This window comes from Buceros rhinoceros, unplaced genomic scaffold (assembly GCF_000710305.1).
Source record: "Buceros rhinoceros silvestris isolate BGI_N320 unplaced genomic scaffold, ASM71030v1 scaffold3357, whole genome shotgun sequence".
NCBI lineage: Eukaryota > Metazoa > Chordata > Aves > Bucerotiformes > Bucerotidae > Buceros > Buceros rhinoceros.
This window is the reverse complement of record NW_010420274.1, coordinates 4596-21234: the sequence shown is the minus strand read 5'-3', so window position 1 is coordinate 21234 and position 16639 is coordinate 4596. Positions and strand designations below refer to the sequence as shown.

Below are 16639 nucleotides of genomic sequence, written 5' to 3'. Positions count from 1 at the left end.
TCAGTAAAAAATTCCCTCAGGAATTTCTGTTTATGATGTGCTTACCTGTGGGGAAGACTGGGAGGGTTAATGCGCAAAAGACATAAGTTTGTGGAGTGTGTCACCATGTTCTGGTCCTTCTAGGAGGAAAAAAAGAGACTATACTTGTTTGGAAGCAAGTCAGAGTTGTATTATTCACATTATATATTTGTCGTTTACTGATGTGGTCGTATGTGATTCAAAATGAAGGAGAAAGCATTACAAGAAATACTACACTGTAGCAACTGCTTCAAGTTTAGTTCCTTGTGGATGTCCACTTCAAAGGCTGTATAAAATGCTGTTATAAAAGTGTAATTTGCAACATGATTTAGACTTAGAGACACAACTGATTATTGACTCTGTTTTGTTTTCCAAGGTGGAGAAAGTACATAGGGGTGATCCGATGCAAGGGCTTCTTTATCCTGCTAGGAAAACACCACCAACAGCAAAAAGTGACACAGAGCAAGAAAAGGCATCTCAGAATGTTACTTCTTCAAAAGCAGACCCTTTGTTAAAACCAAATATGGAGACCATGCCTGCATCACTTAGTAGTGACTTCAAACAGAAAGTTGTTAACATCTTGCTGAAGTATTCCAATGGGCTTTGGGCTAATGCGCTTCCAAAGTTGTACCAAGACACTTACCAAGTAAAATTCCCAGACGACATTCTAAATCATTTGGAATTACTCTCTGATGTATGTGTCGTGGATCTATCTGCAAATAGAAAAGCCATCCTCTATCCTAAACCCCAAAAACGCGTTGATGAAAATCTGAATGTCACTGAGAGAGTTCACAGGAATGGTAATGTGAGGGCCGCAGCTGAACAACACCACGAAGAATCCAAGAACCAGTATCCAGAGAACATAACTGTTCCTCCTCTAATCATTCCATCAGAAGGATCTGTGTCCGTCATGGTGATAGAACTGAAAAACACTAATGAGGTCCTAATTAGGTAAGTTTGTACTTCAAACTATCCTTTTTGCTTTATTTATAAATCCACATCTTTTTTTATTTAAATCTACTTACTCATATAGTGCAAGTCAGCCATAAGAGAACAAATGAACAGGAGGCTGCAGGGCTTTGCTATTGACTTATTTCGTAACGAAACTTAAGAATACTTTTGTTAGTGTGCTCAAATGGAATTTTTCTGAAACTTTTTCTGTGCTGAGCTGATGAGTTCTATCATTAGCTTGTCTAAGAAACAAAGCAGATTTGACTTGCCTTTGGAAAACTTAATATAACACTACTATAACACATAGTAGCATTAAGATATTGCTGCAATATTTACTATAAGTATTTTTACTTCTTTAGCTGGCTAGGTGTGACTTGAGTGTGTTCAGATTACACTGCACTTTTCACTTGTGGCGACAGATGAGCTTCCATTCAGTGTAAGAAGTGGATTGTAGTGGCTGTCTTACCTATATGTTACTGTACTGTTTCAGGAAATGCCATGATAAGCTTTTTGTAATTCATCATTGGGATAAAACACACACATCCTAACGGTTCTTTAAAACTTAAAGGAAACAACCAAACAAACAGAAAGTCCCAAACACTTTTTAAGGAGGCTATTTTGTTGTGAAAATTATTTCTAATCGAGCCTAATCTTAAGTTTTATATATCACTTCAAAGGATGAATTGATCAGCTGTGTGATAATACACTATATTGACAGCTCTCTTGTTTTTCCCACTAGTTTCTGCAGTTTCAGCTTTCATTAGAGAGTGTCAGACATTCTCATGCAGTTGACTTACAGATCCTTTCACTATGAAACTAATACTCTGTTCCTCCTTGCTCGTTGACAATGTCCACACACTAGCTTTAAGGCTGAAATTTAGAGATCCTTTTTCTCTTTTGTATCAGTAACCTATTTGAACACTCAGCCTTGAACTTTCTTTATGTGGCAATCCACTGTTTCAGTTCACTGAAGTCATGGAATCTTAATGGCTGACATTCTGTAATGAAAAGCCCCATCCTTGGGAGTTACGAGAGAAATTCTGCCTGGAGAACATCGCCGTATTTGTTTTAGCTGTTAGCACCATTCCTATATGAGATTTTTATCAGATAAGTTTTTTTCTACATTGCTTATACATTTGTTTTGTATACTGGTTTTACCACAAAACGTAATTTAAAGCAGGATTTTTCACCATCATTAACATTTATACTGTCTTCGACTGAATGAGTCAGTTATTTCAGCAGAGATGGCAGAGCTGGAATTTGTTAGTATGCCTAAGCTTAAAAAAAGAAATCACAAGAGGAAGAACTACATCAAAGAAAGGCTTTATGGTTTAGGTTGTTCCTGTGAGAGCTCTGTTTAAATTTAGTCTGTAAGACATGACAAATGATGAAGATGAATAGTGCCAGGAAAGACAGCCAGTTTAAGACATGTAATCATTTGCACATAGAGATACTGATATAGTTAGGCACAATGCTTATCACATGTTTTGTATTGGGAAGAGCAGGAATAAATTACCTGTCTCTTCCAGCTTGCTACACAGGTGGGGCTTACTTTGCAAAACATTTTCCTTCCCAGTGTACACCTTTTGATTCTGGCAGCATTAATAACCTACTGTATATGTGGAGTAACAGATCTTTCTAATCTGTTCTTTTAAGGAAGTTTCCACTAATTATCTGGGAGAGTGTCTCAAGTCCCATGGGATGAACTATCATATGACACTGATGAGCTGAGGGTGATTGTGTTAAAATTTGTTTAAAGCAGCAGTTTCTAAATTTTGGACCATGGTTCTTGGACAATATTAAAGTTTCTGAATTTGCCATCTCAGTGTAGGTGTATGGTGGTGATTAGTGGTTTCTTGGCCCTAGATAGCCCTAAGAAGTCATTTCTATATCTCTGTACTTCATGGGCAAGGTACATTATCTTCAAGACGAAACTAGGCCTGAAGGGAACAGGTTTTTGCCATGACAAAAAAATGCTCATGTGGATGTATAGGAAAGAAATGGTACATGATTCACCTTTCTTGGTTTTTGCCATGACAAAAAAATGCTCATGTAGATGTATAGGAAGGAAATGGTACATGATTCACCTCTCCTGTATATGTACTAGCAGTCACCTTCTCCTGATCTACACAAGAGCTGTGTAGCAGCTATCAGTTGATGTTGATTTTTGCAGGAGCAATAAAATCAAGATTCCTCTTGTCTGAGGAATGGAGCAATGTTTCTTTATTTTCTTGGTATGTGGCTAGGCATTGTTTGGTAAAAACCTTTCAATGCAGTACTAATTAAGACAAAGCTGTAAGATTTGGTACTATTTCAATTTTGAGACATAGTACAATTTTGTAAGAATTTTGATGTAGTCAGAATGAAAGTGAGGTGACGGAAACACTCCTAGATATATGCTGTACATCCGTAACAGTGTGATTGAGGGTAGAAATGATATGCTAAGTGCTAGATGTGAATTCTCACAAAAAATAATTAACTATCACCTTTTATTCGCAACTGCCTTATGTTTCTGTGCTACAGCTTGGATACTATTTTCCCTCATCTTTTATCTTTTTAAATTGACAAAATTTTACAGCTTTTTTTCATTACGGAAGCATACCCTTTTCTTCCATTCGTGATGAAGCAGCAAGCTTTACTTGACATGTATCGGTTCCAGTTGAGACTAAGAATGGTGCTGAATGCACACTTGCTAGTGTCAGTCCAGCCGCACACAGACGAGTCCCTAATACGCTTTTTCAGGTTGCTTTCCAAGGTTTTTTTCCAAAGAACCTGTAAAGTAATTTTTCAATTGGCTTTGGGCACTCAAAAACGTCTTCAGTATCATGCTGATCTATTACCAGAAAACAGTGAGGAAGGAAATTCTGATTCTTCTACTTTCTGTTAAGATACTCCTACTGTCCCTAAGAACCTTTATGAAACAAATGTTAAGTAATAAATTTGTAAGTAGCATATGCTAACTGTCACCCCACTCCATGTCTGTTATGAAGTAGTTGAGTGCTTACATAGAAACAAAAGGTCTGTCCTTCTGAAAAGCAGTGTGTAATTGGATGGTGAAGTAGCAGACTGTCTTTAGGGGAAGGAGGGATCCCTGGAATGTGCTCAGAGTTAATCTTGATAACAAAGTTGGCATAGTATATCATAGTCCAATATCCGCACTAATCCTGGGCATATAGCAGACCTCCAGAATAAACTAGATTTTATAGGATGATAATCTAAACTGTGTAGTAGAAATCACCCTATGAGCAAGTTTAAACAGTAGCTACTAATTACAATTCGCGAGTAAGGTTTTTTTCTTTTGTCTGCTGTAACCTGACTTGTGTCTGAAGCATTCAGAACTCCCCATAGGGCGTTTTCAGTGCTTATATACTTTATTAAAGAAGACCTGTGCAACAAAAACTGCTTCAGTATGAACCATTAGATCAGCTGCCTAATATCAGGCTTGTTCTGGAGGCTGAGAGTAAACAGCACATGGTTTCACAGCTGATTTGTAGAGTTATTTTAGATGCCTTGTTTTGATCAACCTGAGTGAAAACCGATTAAATTCATTTTTTTAATGGCAGAGTAACTTCAGATATTATGTATTAGTTCTATTTTTAAAGATACTACTCTCCTTTTGTTGTCAAGTTGCTTTACATGATTGTAATAATCAAGTAAGAGCTCTTACTACAAATCTAGTCGAGCATGTTAGATTATGCACTGCTGGACCACATTTAGCTGTCAATGAAAGTACTACATTTTATGTCGGTTACTTTTCTTTAGTCCTGTTAATGGGAAAAGAGTTTGAATACTTGATGTGCTTAGAAAATGTATATATCTATAATTTAGTGATATATGTATCTAAATGTTCTTAGGCTTTTATCAAGTTTTTTGAAGTTGCATTCTGACTTAATGGGTTTTTTTGTAAAATACTGTAGGTATGTGGGCAAAGATTATTCTTCCGCCCAGGAACAAATGGAAGATGACATGAAAGCGTACTATAGTCAGAACAGTACAGTGTCACTAGCTCAGTCTCTGAGTGTTGGGCAACTTGTTGCAGTACATGCTGAAGAAGATGCCTGGTTGCGTGCTCGGATTATTTCTCTAGAAGACAACAGAATAAAGGCAAGCAATTACTTCTTTCGGCACTTGGAGAAAGACTTGAAGCAATCTTGTTTTTCAGATACACAGTCAATTCCTAAATGTGCTGCACTAGGATTCTCTCCATTCTTCCCCTAAAGTACTTCTATTTTCAGTTAAATGAGAAATTGACTTTTCTGAAGTTATGCGATTGACAAAATTAAATGGTCTTGCAGTTTTCTTTCCATAAATAGTTTGAGTTTGTGGGGGTTGTTTAGGGTTTTTCATGGTTCTGGCCCTGTAACACTTTTGTACAGAAAATATACCTTTGATAGTCTCAGGAGGAGTGGATGTAGTAGCCCCATTTGGAGTGACACAGAGGAAGGGAAAGGGAAGAACAAAATTCATTCACTGATAGACCTTGTTTGAAGTCCTGTACTGAAGTGTCTGTTACATGCACTAAACAGTAAGACAATGAGAAGGATATACTTGTGGTCCCTTCCTGGCAGATCTGGCGTCCTGGGAATTGTATATAGGGTGCAACACTTCAACACCTTTGAAGTTATCTAACTCCTCTGTTAAACTTTTCCTGGGCCAAGCAGACTCTTTTTGCCATCTGCAATGAACCTAGAACATATGATCAGAAGAGTAAAAGAAGTTTGAAACTTCTCAATTATTTCTTGCCTGTCAAACATTAATGATATGTTTTTATTTTTTATTTCTTCCCCCAGTTAGGTGTCTTTTTACCCAGGTCTGCTTAACATACTTCCAGAGTTGATCCATGTCATAAATATTTAAATAGCACTTGTTTTAGAATTGAGGTTTTTCTGAAAGTTAGTGTGGTGTCCTTTGGGTGGAATTTGGAAGGGTGTGTCAGGACTCAATTTTGTGAAAGATTGTTGGGTTTAGAGAAGTGACAAGGACATTGGTATCAAGCTTGCTTCTAATTTCTCTCTAGCTAGAGGTTTCCGTCAAAAGAAGGCTACTACTTTGTGGCAGCATTTGCTGATTATCCTCTGACACAGTGTTCTGACTCACTTTTCAATGTTTGCTATGCATAGATTTTTGCCTGATGGAGTTTAGAAAAAAGTTGTAAAAAGCCCTGTCAAACTCTTCTTTCTCGCGCTTCAGCTCCAGTTATTTGGTTCCAAGCAGCAGTTTCCCTTCTGGTTTCCTGCATTGACTGTGGCATTTGTATCAAAGTTACTATAAGCATAAATCAAAATGATCCTTTTAATGCTGTGAAAACAAAAGTCAAAACATAGAATGGCACTTAAATGATATTTGACTTTTCAGCACTTTCAAAACTTTACAAATAAAAATTGCTGGTTTATTACCTTTCTTCATGTGATTTGAGGTAATCAAGTGCTGAGTCCTTGCAGCGTTGCTCCTATTAAGAGTTGAGATTCTGTGGAAAAGTTGGAGAGGATGGTTTTATAGAGGGCTTGAGAAGCAGTCTTTCCCTGAAAACTCTAGACATTCAAGCAGTGAAATAAACATGAGATTAATGACATTATATACTGCTAAATTAGTGAAAAGTGATTTGTCTGCTGCACAGAGAATGTGGTAACTGAATCAGTTTTCCCTAGACTCAAAAAACCGTATTTACAATTACATTCATTATCTTGTGCTTTAATTCCCTTTTCCATTATTAGGTATGCTATGTTGATCACGGCTTCAATGAGTTTGTTGAAAGCAACAGTGTGTACAAGCTACAGAAACAGTTCCATTTGCTTCCATTTCAAGCTGCGAAATGTAAACTGGCAGGTAAGAGAACACTGGTGTTGACTATACAGCTTGCTGTTGCGCAGTTCATGGATTGAAATGTCTCAGGCCCCATGAGAGTTTTGATCCTTGTTTGTAGTAACTCTGTGCATGGTAGATTTTGTCCAAGACAAGGAAATCTAAGCAGACAGCATGGAAAGAAGGAAAATGGAAGGAAGGACGGATGGGAAGGAGAGGTTTATAAAAAACCCTTGATATGAGAAGACCTTGATATCCAGTGTCCCTGTAATGGAGCTTGGTTGTTTCTGTACTTAGCTCGGATGTCTTTGCCCCTTTAATATATGCGAACCCAAGAAAAGATAAGGAAACATTTGCTGTTGTGCGAAGCAATCTACTAGCACAACACTGATTTCCATAAAGGAATCACAGGATTATTTTAATTAGAAGAGACCTTTAAGATCATCAAATCCAAGCATTCACCCAGCACTGCCAGGTCATCACCTAACCATGTCCCTCAGCACCAGATCTGCACGTCTTTTAAATACGTCCAGGGATGGGGACTCCCCCACCTCCCTGGGCAGCCTGTTACAATGATTGACAGCCCTCTGTGTGAGGAATTTTTTCCTAATATTCAGCCTAAATCTCCTCTGGTGCAACTTGAGGCCATTTCTTCTCATCCTGTTACTTGTTATGTGGGAGAAGAAACCAACCAACCCTCGCTACCACCTCCTTTCAGGTAGTTGTAGAGGGTGATGGGATCTCCTCTCAGCCTCCTTTTCTTCAGGCTGAACAATCCCAGCTCCCTCAGCTGCTCCTCACAGGACTGGCTCTCTAGACCCTACACCAGCTTCATTGCCCTTCTCTGGACACGCTCCAGCACCTCAGCATCCTTCTTGAAGTGAAGGGCCCAAAACTGGATACAGTATTCAAGGTCTGGCCTCACCAGTGCTGAAGACAGAGGGACAATCGCTGCCCTGCTCCTGCTGGCCACACTCTTGCTGATACAAAGGCATGAGGCACGTCTCTTGTGGCCAGGTCAGGCAGTATACCTAAATATGATTCTATTTAGGTTTTTTTTTTAGTGATCCTTCCCCTTTCAATACTTGCAAACTTCCTAAACTCTGCTGAAAATTATTTAGCTTCCTGAAACTGGTAGGCATTTCTAACTAACTTGTATTTATTTTTTTATTTTAAATAAATAAAATTGCCATGAATAAGCTTTTGTTTGTTTGTTTAATACTTGGATGCATTCCCTTTTTGTCTACACATTCACCTCTTTCTGAAGAGGATCTGTTGGGTTTTTTTCCCTGAAGATGACTTTCTGTGTTAAAAAGGTGGAAATTAAGCAAAATGTAAGTAGGATTGCAGTACAGTTTTCCTGCTACATCCTGATTCTTGGAAAGATTCCTGTTGCAAACACAGACCTGGTTATTACATACATACACACATAAATGTGACTTACAGGTCTTGAAGACTTCTGCGATGATCCTGTCCTGGTAAAGACTGTGGAATCGCAGACATGCTCCAAGATATTTGCTGTGGAAATACTGGAAAAGAGTGATATTCCGCTTCTTGTTCTCTATGACACTTCTGGAGAAGATGATATCAACATCAATGCTACTTGTCTTAAAGCTTTGTATGACAAGTCCCTTGAACTGCACCTACAGGTACCATTTTCCTGTTTCTGTCTTAATTCATTAAAAGTCATTGACTGCTATGATCTTGGATGGACAAAACCAGTACTCAAATATTTGAGTGTGGTTTTTTTCCCCCCTTTGTTGTCAAAATCTTGCTGTTGCAGGTAGATGCACTATATACAAATGTCAGAGTAACCAGTGTTTTCTCTGATGGAAGCCTGTATTGCCAAGTGCCATCTAAAGGCTTGTCCAGACTTTCCGAAATTTTGCAGAAAGTAGAAGACTTCTTCCATTACAAGGTAAGTTCTATGGTAAGAGAAGTGATGCAGTCATGTAGCCTTTCTTCAGGGCGTACCTATCATTTTCCTGGCACATAAATTCAAGATTCTGAGATAGCCACAGACTATTCAAAAAGCGTATAATTTCTCTTTCTAGTTTTTTGGAGTTCATCCTTCAGCATGAAGAGTGTCTTTTGATGCTTTCTTGTTCACAAGCTGCCTCTAAGTCTTCAGTAACTACTTATAACTTTCCTTGAATTGTTAGAACAGTGACAATATGGCTTGTAATGGGAAGCTTACAATGGAAACTGCATTAGACTGGTATAGAGCCTGTGGACATTCTGCCACGGGTGTTTTTTCTGGAACTTTTACTTACACGATGGAGTTGAGATGTGTAAACAGCCTGGCCCACAACATACCATGTAAAGTGACAATAAAAGCAGTGTAACTAAGATCTGTTCTCTTTAGCCTGGTGTCCTTGGAGGTTCAATAGCTTTGATCTGGTCTGTGTATCTTGTCCACATACCCTTAGCTTTTCAGTGTTGTGGCTAATTTCAACTAGAGCTGATGTATCAGAGGCATTTTCAAAAATCTTAAGTTGCTTTATAATAGGCAGAGAAGTCTGATATTCCACTATTTACAGACACGTGTAACAGCCCTTAGACTCTAATTTGTGGAACATTCAGCCGAGCCTTAGGGAGTCAAACCTATGAAATGCAAATCCTTGAAGGTCCTGTTAGAACTGCTGCTTGTGAAACTACTCTGTCAAAGTGGTTTCAGATGTAGAACCGGAACACACACCACCTGAAAACGGTTTATATTGAACATGTCTCAGTTATCAAGATTTAGTTTCAAGATAGCTAAACATTGAAGGAGAGCATATAGAACCCTGACAGGTTTAGCAATGCAAGGACAGGCAGCCAGACAGGTATTTCAAAAGCTCAGGGTTTCTGGACAGTGTGTGTTAGGTTCTTGATGCTATCAAAGTGAGACCTTGACAAGCAGAATCTTTTCATATCAATCTGTATGTGGGGGTAAAAGAAGCAATTTTGACTTGGCAGCTTATCTTGAGGAGTTCTATTTTGCCTAAGAATTCAAACCAGTGAAGGTGTTGATGGGTCTTAAATGGATTTTCTTCAAGCTTTTTATAGTGCAGCCATTGTCTTGTTATGTTATTTAGGATCATCGTGGTGAATGTTACTCCCGTGAGACTTCCATCTGAGTCAGGAAATTTGATTTGTTAAGTATCTCAACAAATGATGTGTTGTACAGCTCTAAACTGCTCTTGCTTTCCAGAGCATTAACGTAATGATCAGTGATTTCATATTCTGTGTTTCCAAATGCGGCTTCTTTGCCTGGCAATTTATATTCTCTCAGTTGCCCTGTAAGATACAACTTGAAATTAAAGCTTTACCAACTGGGGAAGCTTAAAACAATGTGATAAATGCTTCTGAGGCTGGAAAGAGATTTTATGTTGGAAACAGAGGTTTTGTCTTATATTCCATGTGTGGCTTTTGAAATAGGTATTTGAGTGCCAGATCGTAATAGCTCCATGCTTTGTAACTTCTGTTTTTATATTTGCAACAGGCATCTGAGTTTAATGTATCACTACCTTTCTGTGGCAAAATCTGCTTGTTTCCTTCCAAGGGAAAATGGGCACGTGTAGAGGTAAGAAGTATTCAAAGAACAGCCACAGTTTTCCTACATAAAATGGCTCTTCTTTTTGTTCAGCTAAACCTGAATCCTTAGTTTCCATTGAACACATTTTAGTGTAGGTGTTGCTGTTGTGGTTTTTCACCTCAAATTGTGCTCTTACTTTCTTCTTTCAGATAAGAATAATTCATACTAGACGGGCACTTGATGTGCAGTTCGTGGATACTGGAACAGTTGCAACTGTGAAAGTATCAGAGCTTAGAGAAATCCCACCGCAGTTCCTGAGAGAAGTAATTGCAATACCTCCTCAGGTATATAGACGTGTTCAGACTAACCTGTGCTAGGTCTCTTGGCAGCATTCATAGCACTGCGGCTGCTTCAGGGTTTATGTAATGAAATTTTGTTTTGTGTAATAGCATTCAACACTGGAGTGTGTTCCATTGTGCATCTTTGCCTGAAATAAATCATAATGTAGTCCTGTATATCAACAGGATGTTGAATATGTGTACTGGCACTGGGTTTGCACATTCCTCTGTCTCTTTCCATTTGTCATACGTTATTGTATCCATCAGCATTAACGAAGTTTCTGTGAATATGACTAGCTTGCATGTTACTAAATTACACCTTGTATGCTTAATTCTGTTCTTAGGCTATAAAATGCTGCCTAGCAGATTTGCCTCCTAACACTGGCATGTGGACTCCAGATGCTGTACTGTGCCTGAGAGACACTGTAATTAATTATCCTGAGTTTAGCATGAAGGTAAGTAGTCATAATGCCTATGGACTTGAAATCCGTAGGCGTGTGGAAAGAGCATTGAAAGAACAACTCTAGAAGCTTAACCAGTCATCAAATTTGTTTTGTTAGAGAAGTTTAAAAGTTTGTAGCCACCTCATGGACATAAGTTATACACAAAGTCCTTTTCTTAGGACATTTGGCATAAAACTTACTTGCTTGAGCTTGTTAGAAGCTTCTCTCTTCCCCTCAAGAATTTAGCAACTTTCACATTAGTCTTTCACGTTTTGCTGTCCCAGTCCAGCTGATAAGAAACACAGTTGTTATGTTTCACCACATAAAAAGATAGAACTATTGAGTTAATCTTAAATTATTTTTATGGCTCCTGTGGACATAGCTTTTTCTCCTTCTGGTCTTGGAAAGCAGCTGTGTTTTTTGTTTGCTTTTCCTAATCCAATGTGATTCCAAATATGCTATTGTACACTTAGAATTTCTGTTATCTTTGAGATAAAATTATTTCCACTTGCAATGTATCCTATTCAGTTTGATTAACTGAAAAGAGCCTTCTACAGAAAATCTGTTACTAGCTACAGACTAAACAAAGCTGATTTCCTCTGAAAAATCTGATCCCAGTTACTGCACAGCACTTCAAAGAAGTGTTTTGTAGCTTTGCTTTTTCGTATTGCTTGCTTTAACACTGGAGATCCTATAGCTGAAACATAGCTCCTCTAGTCTGGGACTTAGAACTATTGCATCTGGCTTTTCTGAACAACCTCTTCCAAGATAGTTTGAGTTTGGTACTAATCTTTGCTTGATTAAATAATAGACAACAGATGTATGTTTTAACTGTGGGAAGTTTTTATTCTTGGCTAGGAAAATCAACAGACAAATGTGTAAAGAAACGTTATATACTTTGTCCAGTTAGAATTTCAGTGCTTTACTGTCAATAATGCTAGCATATCTGATGTTAAATAGGAAATATTTTTGTCAGTGCTTGAAAATCATGCATGATACAAACATGAAAGTTTTTTTTTTTTAAATTTTTTGGTTTTTTTCTCATCCTTAATTTACTAGGCTTCATCTCCCATAATGACAGTGTCTATGTTTAGCCCCTGTCTGGGTCTAAACTGTAGCAGTTGCTCTATCACCCAATGACCCCTCCTCAGACAAGAAGGGGGATCAAGCAAAGCAGAGGAGACCCACAGGTTAAAATAAAAACATTTTAATGAAACAGCCAAACTAATACCAAATGCCAATATAAATATGCCGGTATACTCAGCCCAGCAAATGTGCAATGGTCACAATGAATGGGAAAGCAGTCTGCAGTAGAAGGAAGAGGAGCAGGGTCAAGAGAAGCCCAAGCAGGAAGCTCCTGTATCCTCAGCAAACCTCCATCTTTATACTGAGTGTGGTATTAATGGTCTGGAATACACCTGTGAGCCAGGGTCAGTTGCCCTGGCTGACTCCAAACTGTTAATGGCCTGCAGACCATGGCAGGCCTATGATCCTGTCCCAGCAAAACCAGGAGAGACAGGAAGAGAATTTTGAAGGGTTAAGTTTTCATATTTCATAGCATTACTCAGTTGTTTAGATCTATATGGACACTGGCTACCAAATTGTACATCCAATATTGAGATGAACCTCTTGGGCAGAAAAAAACTAAAGTCGAGCTTTGTATTTGCTTTACATAAGTGAAATGGCTGCAAATACTCCTTTTAGCTGCTGTGAGTTGCTTACTATCCAACATAATTGAGAGAACCTTGGCAATGCTTCTGTGCATGTAGAATGCAATAAACTGTTGCCACTTTCCTGTTTAAGTCTTCTGTACAAAACCAGATGTGCATTTAATAGTTAAACTGTATTTAACTGTGCATTTAAAAGTTAAACTGTATTTTGTTTTCCAAGGTGGTTAAACAGGATGGTTCAAAGGGAATTGCACACATTTACTTGTTTGCTCCAGAGAATTTCCCAGACATGGATCATAGCATCAATCGACAGATCAAAAATGCAGACTTGTGGAAGCATCAGAAAGATGTTTTCTTGAGTGTTACACCCAGTGGGACCAGCTCCACAAAAGTGACAAGTGATGCTGTTTCAGCTCTACAATTAACTAGTGGAAAATTAGAGAAGGGTTTCTCTGATTCAGCCAGAGAACCCATCAGTGCAGCGTCTGCCACTGAGATGCCTCCGCCTCTACCCTTGTTGAAGACTGGTGAGCTCATGGATGTCTATGTCTCAGTGGCCTGCCATCCAGGTCATTTTATTGTCCAGCCTTGGAAAGAGCTACATAATCTGGAAGCCCTAATGGAAGAAATGATCTTGTACTACAGCAGAGCAGAAGAGAAACTTGTGAATGTTGAAAAAAACAAGCTGTATGCAGCTAAAATTGGAAATCAGTAAGTAGATTCTTGAATTAAAAACAAAATCTTTGAAGGCAAGCTTAGCTCTGCTAAGCCAAGCATTGTTAACAGGGTGGCAGATGTCCAGTGATATCTGAGAGATTAAGAGAGTAAATGAGGTTGCAGTCTCTTCATGCTTTCAGGGTGCAGTTGGAAGAGTTGACTTCTGTTCAGATAATACCCGGGAAGCCTGAGACAAGTTGGTTAAGATCTTTTGGTTATATTCTTTTGCCAGTGCCTTGATGGTGTGTGAATACAAATTCAAATGATTTATTCTTGTTCTTCTCCTTTTTAGGTGGTACAGGGTCATAATAAAAGGAATTCTTAGAAATGGGTTTTTGTCGGTATATGAGCTGGACTATGGTAAACACGAATTTGTCAGCATAGAGAAGGTACAGCCACTCATGGATGCGTTTAGAAAACTACCTTTCCAAGCTATAACAGCTCAGCTTGCAGGTAGGTAATAAATATTAACAATTTTTTTTTGTTAAAGTCTTAACATCAGTGGACATACCACATGAAAAGAATGTGAAGTAGACAAAGCCAAAGGTTAGTGATGTCATTGGTTTTCGCTGAAGTAAGCATGGACCTGCTTGTAAAAACATGCTTAATGCATGCGTGTTTATGTCATCAGAGTAGCTCTGCTTTTCTTCTTGACATAGGTGGTGATGGTTCTGGTTTATTGTTTGTTTATTTCGTTGCAGCACTTTTAGTTACCTTGTGTTAAACTGAAGACTGCTTAAACTTTTCCAGTAGCTGCTTTGCATTGTCATAAATATTTATCATTTAATGTGTATGATGTCTAATATGCAGCGGACACAGAGAAATCAAATGTAAATGGTTTTTGGATCCTTAAACATAACTCATTACAAAGTGTGAAAGTTACAATGTATCTGTTGGTGAGAACTTGTGTTCTCATTATCCTAATATGCGTAAAGTTAGGAACTAGATACTGAGTTTCTGGAGAAGTTTTTCTTGTATATCTTGCCCCAATTATAATGTACTGTTTTCCCGTGCATATTTGGAATCCAAAGTTACCTGAAATGTATTGGTGTTCTCAAACAAACAAACAAAACTCCACAAGCAGGGTGGGGTTTCTCCATAGACTTAAGTAAGATTAATTTCCGTAAGAATATGGGGCATACAGGGTGTGCATACATCTGATAGAATTAAAAAAAAATAAAACCAAAACCTTGATCTCTCCTTGCTGTCTTTTTCCAAATTTTCCTTTTCTTTTCTCCATTGCTTTCAGATGTATGCATCTCTTCCTATTCGTTTGCTGTTTTCTGCTGCTGCTTAGTCTGCGCTAGTTTAGAGTCCAGTTACCGAATATGCTGGTCTGAAGTGACAGGCTGCTGAGTTGGTGCTCTGATCCTGGGCTGCCTTCTGTGTATCTGCTTTCCTGCATAGCCTGAGTGTGACTTCAGGGGTTGCTTTAAATTAGTGATGACGGCTGTGTTACCGACAGGCCTGGGGTCCTAAGAGTGCAGTGCTGAAATGAAGCTGATATCTAGCTGTGTCTGTCTACTGGGGTAGTACAGGATCCAGCTGAGCAAGCCTACAAGTCATCCAATTTTCCTGCTTCACGGAATCCCAAGTAGCTAGTTAAGCTGGCCTCTGAGCTGCTTCATATTGTCAAAGCAGGCCAGCTGATCCTGGAAGACTGGTAACTATTGTCTTGCTATTCTTCCACTTTTTTCTCTCTTTTTTTCATGTCTGCTACCTCTCACTCTCCAGTCTGTTTCCCTGAAAAATCCCATTTGCTTTTCCTCCAGCCTTTCCTAACATTAATTACCCTTTCTTAACTGTTGATGAACTGTTGGCTTCTCATTCCTTCTGTAACCTGCAAGGAGCTGTTTCCTATGGTGTCCTGTCCTATCAGCAGCAAACTCCTGCTAATAGTAAAAGTCACTTAGCCATCTTGCTTCTTTTATCCATAAGTTGCTGTTCAGGTATTCATGCATGATATTTGAGCCCCTTGTGTCTCGACGAGGTGGTCTGGGGAGACTGAATTCCAAGTCTGAAGGAGCTGCTTCTTTCTTGGTTGATTACAGCTGTATTCAAAAAAGTGTTCAGGGTCTAGCATCACATCCCTGAGCAGATTTGGCTTTGAGATGCTGCTCTCAAAAAAAAAAAAAAAAAGGCAGCAGTTGTGAGACATTTAAGTGGCATTTCTCTTCATTTCTGCTCTGTGCAGATCTAGTTTTGGACTTGAAGGTTTGGCAGATGTGTTGGTATCTGATGGTGCTTTGAGATGAAGAAAACTTAAACTAAAGCAAGTCCAACAGGACAAGTAATTTCAGCACCCTCAGGCAGAAGACAAAAATAGTTTATTTTGAAAGGATCTTCTGTTTCCGTTTCATCATGTTTCCTAATATGCTTTGATCATGCATGGCAGCTGATACACTTTGAATTACTCAGTGAGTCAGTGCATTTACCTTTCACTTCTGCAAACTTGTCCATATCATACATGTCCCAGTCTCTGTAAAAATTAAGCTTGTTTGTGTGGGAGATGGGTGAACTTGTGTTCCAATTCTAGAGTTAAGCTGCATTCAGTAGCATTTGAACATCTGTTTTCTTAAGTATTTAATCTCCCTCCACTTCTTCATAAACATAATCATTCAAATTGGTCTAGTCTGTAAATGACCTTCTGTTTTGCTTTACATTTGTCCTAGGAGTGGAAAACCAGCAGTGGTCAGAAGAGGCATCAATAGTCTTTCGGAATCTTGTAGAGAAGAAACCCTTGGTGGCACAGATACAGGCAGTTAATGAAAGCACTAACCCTTGGGACCGAAAAGTAGTGACTTTTCTCGTGGACACATCTCTTCCAGACACCGATGTGTGGATTCATGATTTTGTGTCTGAAAGTCTTGTGGAATTTTCAAAGGATGATTAATCTCCAGTTCTGAAATGTAGCAGTTCAGATTCTTTAGCAGTAAAATAAGTAACAGGCTTTGAAGAGAAATATAACTACTACCTGGCCTTGAAAAGGGGATAAAATGAAGGGGATAAAATGAAAAACTCTGTGTTTTGTGAAAATTTAACAAGTTTGGATTCTGTTGACTTCATTGACTTTATGAAAATTTGCACTTTGTTTAGCATCGTAATGCTAGAATGTTTGAGTGAAAATATTTTCCAAGTTATTTATCAATAAAAAAACACTGACTTTAGTTTTTGTGATCTTTC

At 38.5% G+C, this 16639-nt stretch overlaps 1 protein-coding gene across 1 annotated transcript in view; it reads left to right on the top strand.

Moving 5' to 3' along the window:
• TDRD7 (tudor domain containing 7) overlaps window positions 1-16349 on the top strand; it is a gene marked incomplete at its 5' end in the record, with an annotated part of 30171 nt that extends 13822 nt beyond the window's left edge. The window contains 12 exons of the mRNA XM_010139238.1: window positions 395-969; window positions 4887-5073; window positions 6684-6795; window positions 8218-8420; window positions 8555-8689; window positions 9312-9317; window positions 10256-10336; window positions 10498-10632; window positions 10971-11081; window positions 12960-13450; window positions 13749-13909; window positions 16129-16349. Of these exons, the coding sequence (XP_010137540.1) occupies window positions 395-969; window positions 4887-5073; window positions 6684-6795; window positions 8218-8420; window positions 8555-8689; window positions 9312-9317; window positions 10256-10336; window positions 10498-10632; window positions 10971-11081; window positions 12960-13450; window positions 13749-13909; window positions 16129-16349 (2418 nt within the window). The remainder of the gene's footprint in view (window positions 1-394; window positions 970-4886; window positions 5074-6683; window positions 6796-8217; window positions 8421-8554; window positions 8690-9311; window positions 9318-10255; window positions 10337-10497; window positions 10633-10970; window positions 11082-12959; window positions 13451-13748; window positions 13910-16128) is intronic.
• Between the last annotated feature and the right edge of the window lie 290 nt (window positions 16350-16639).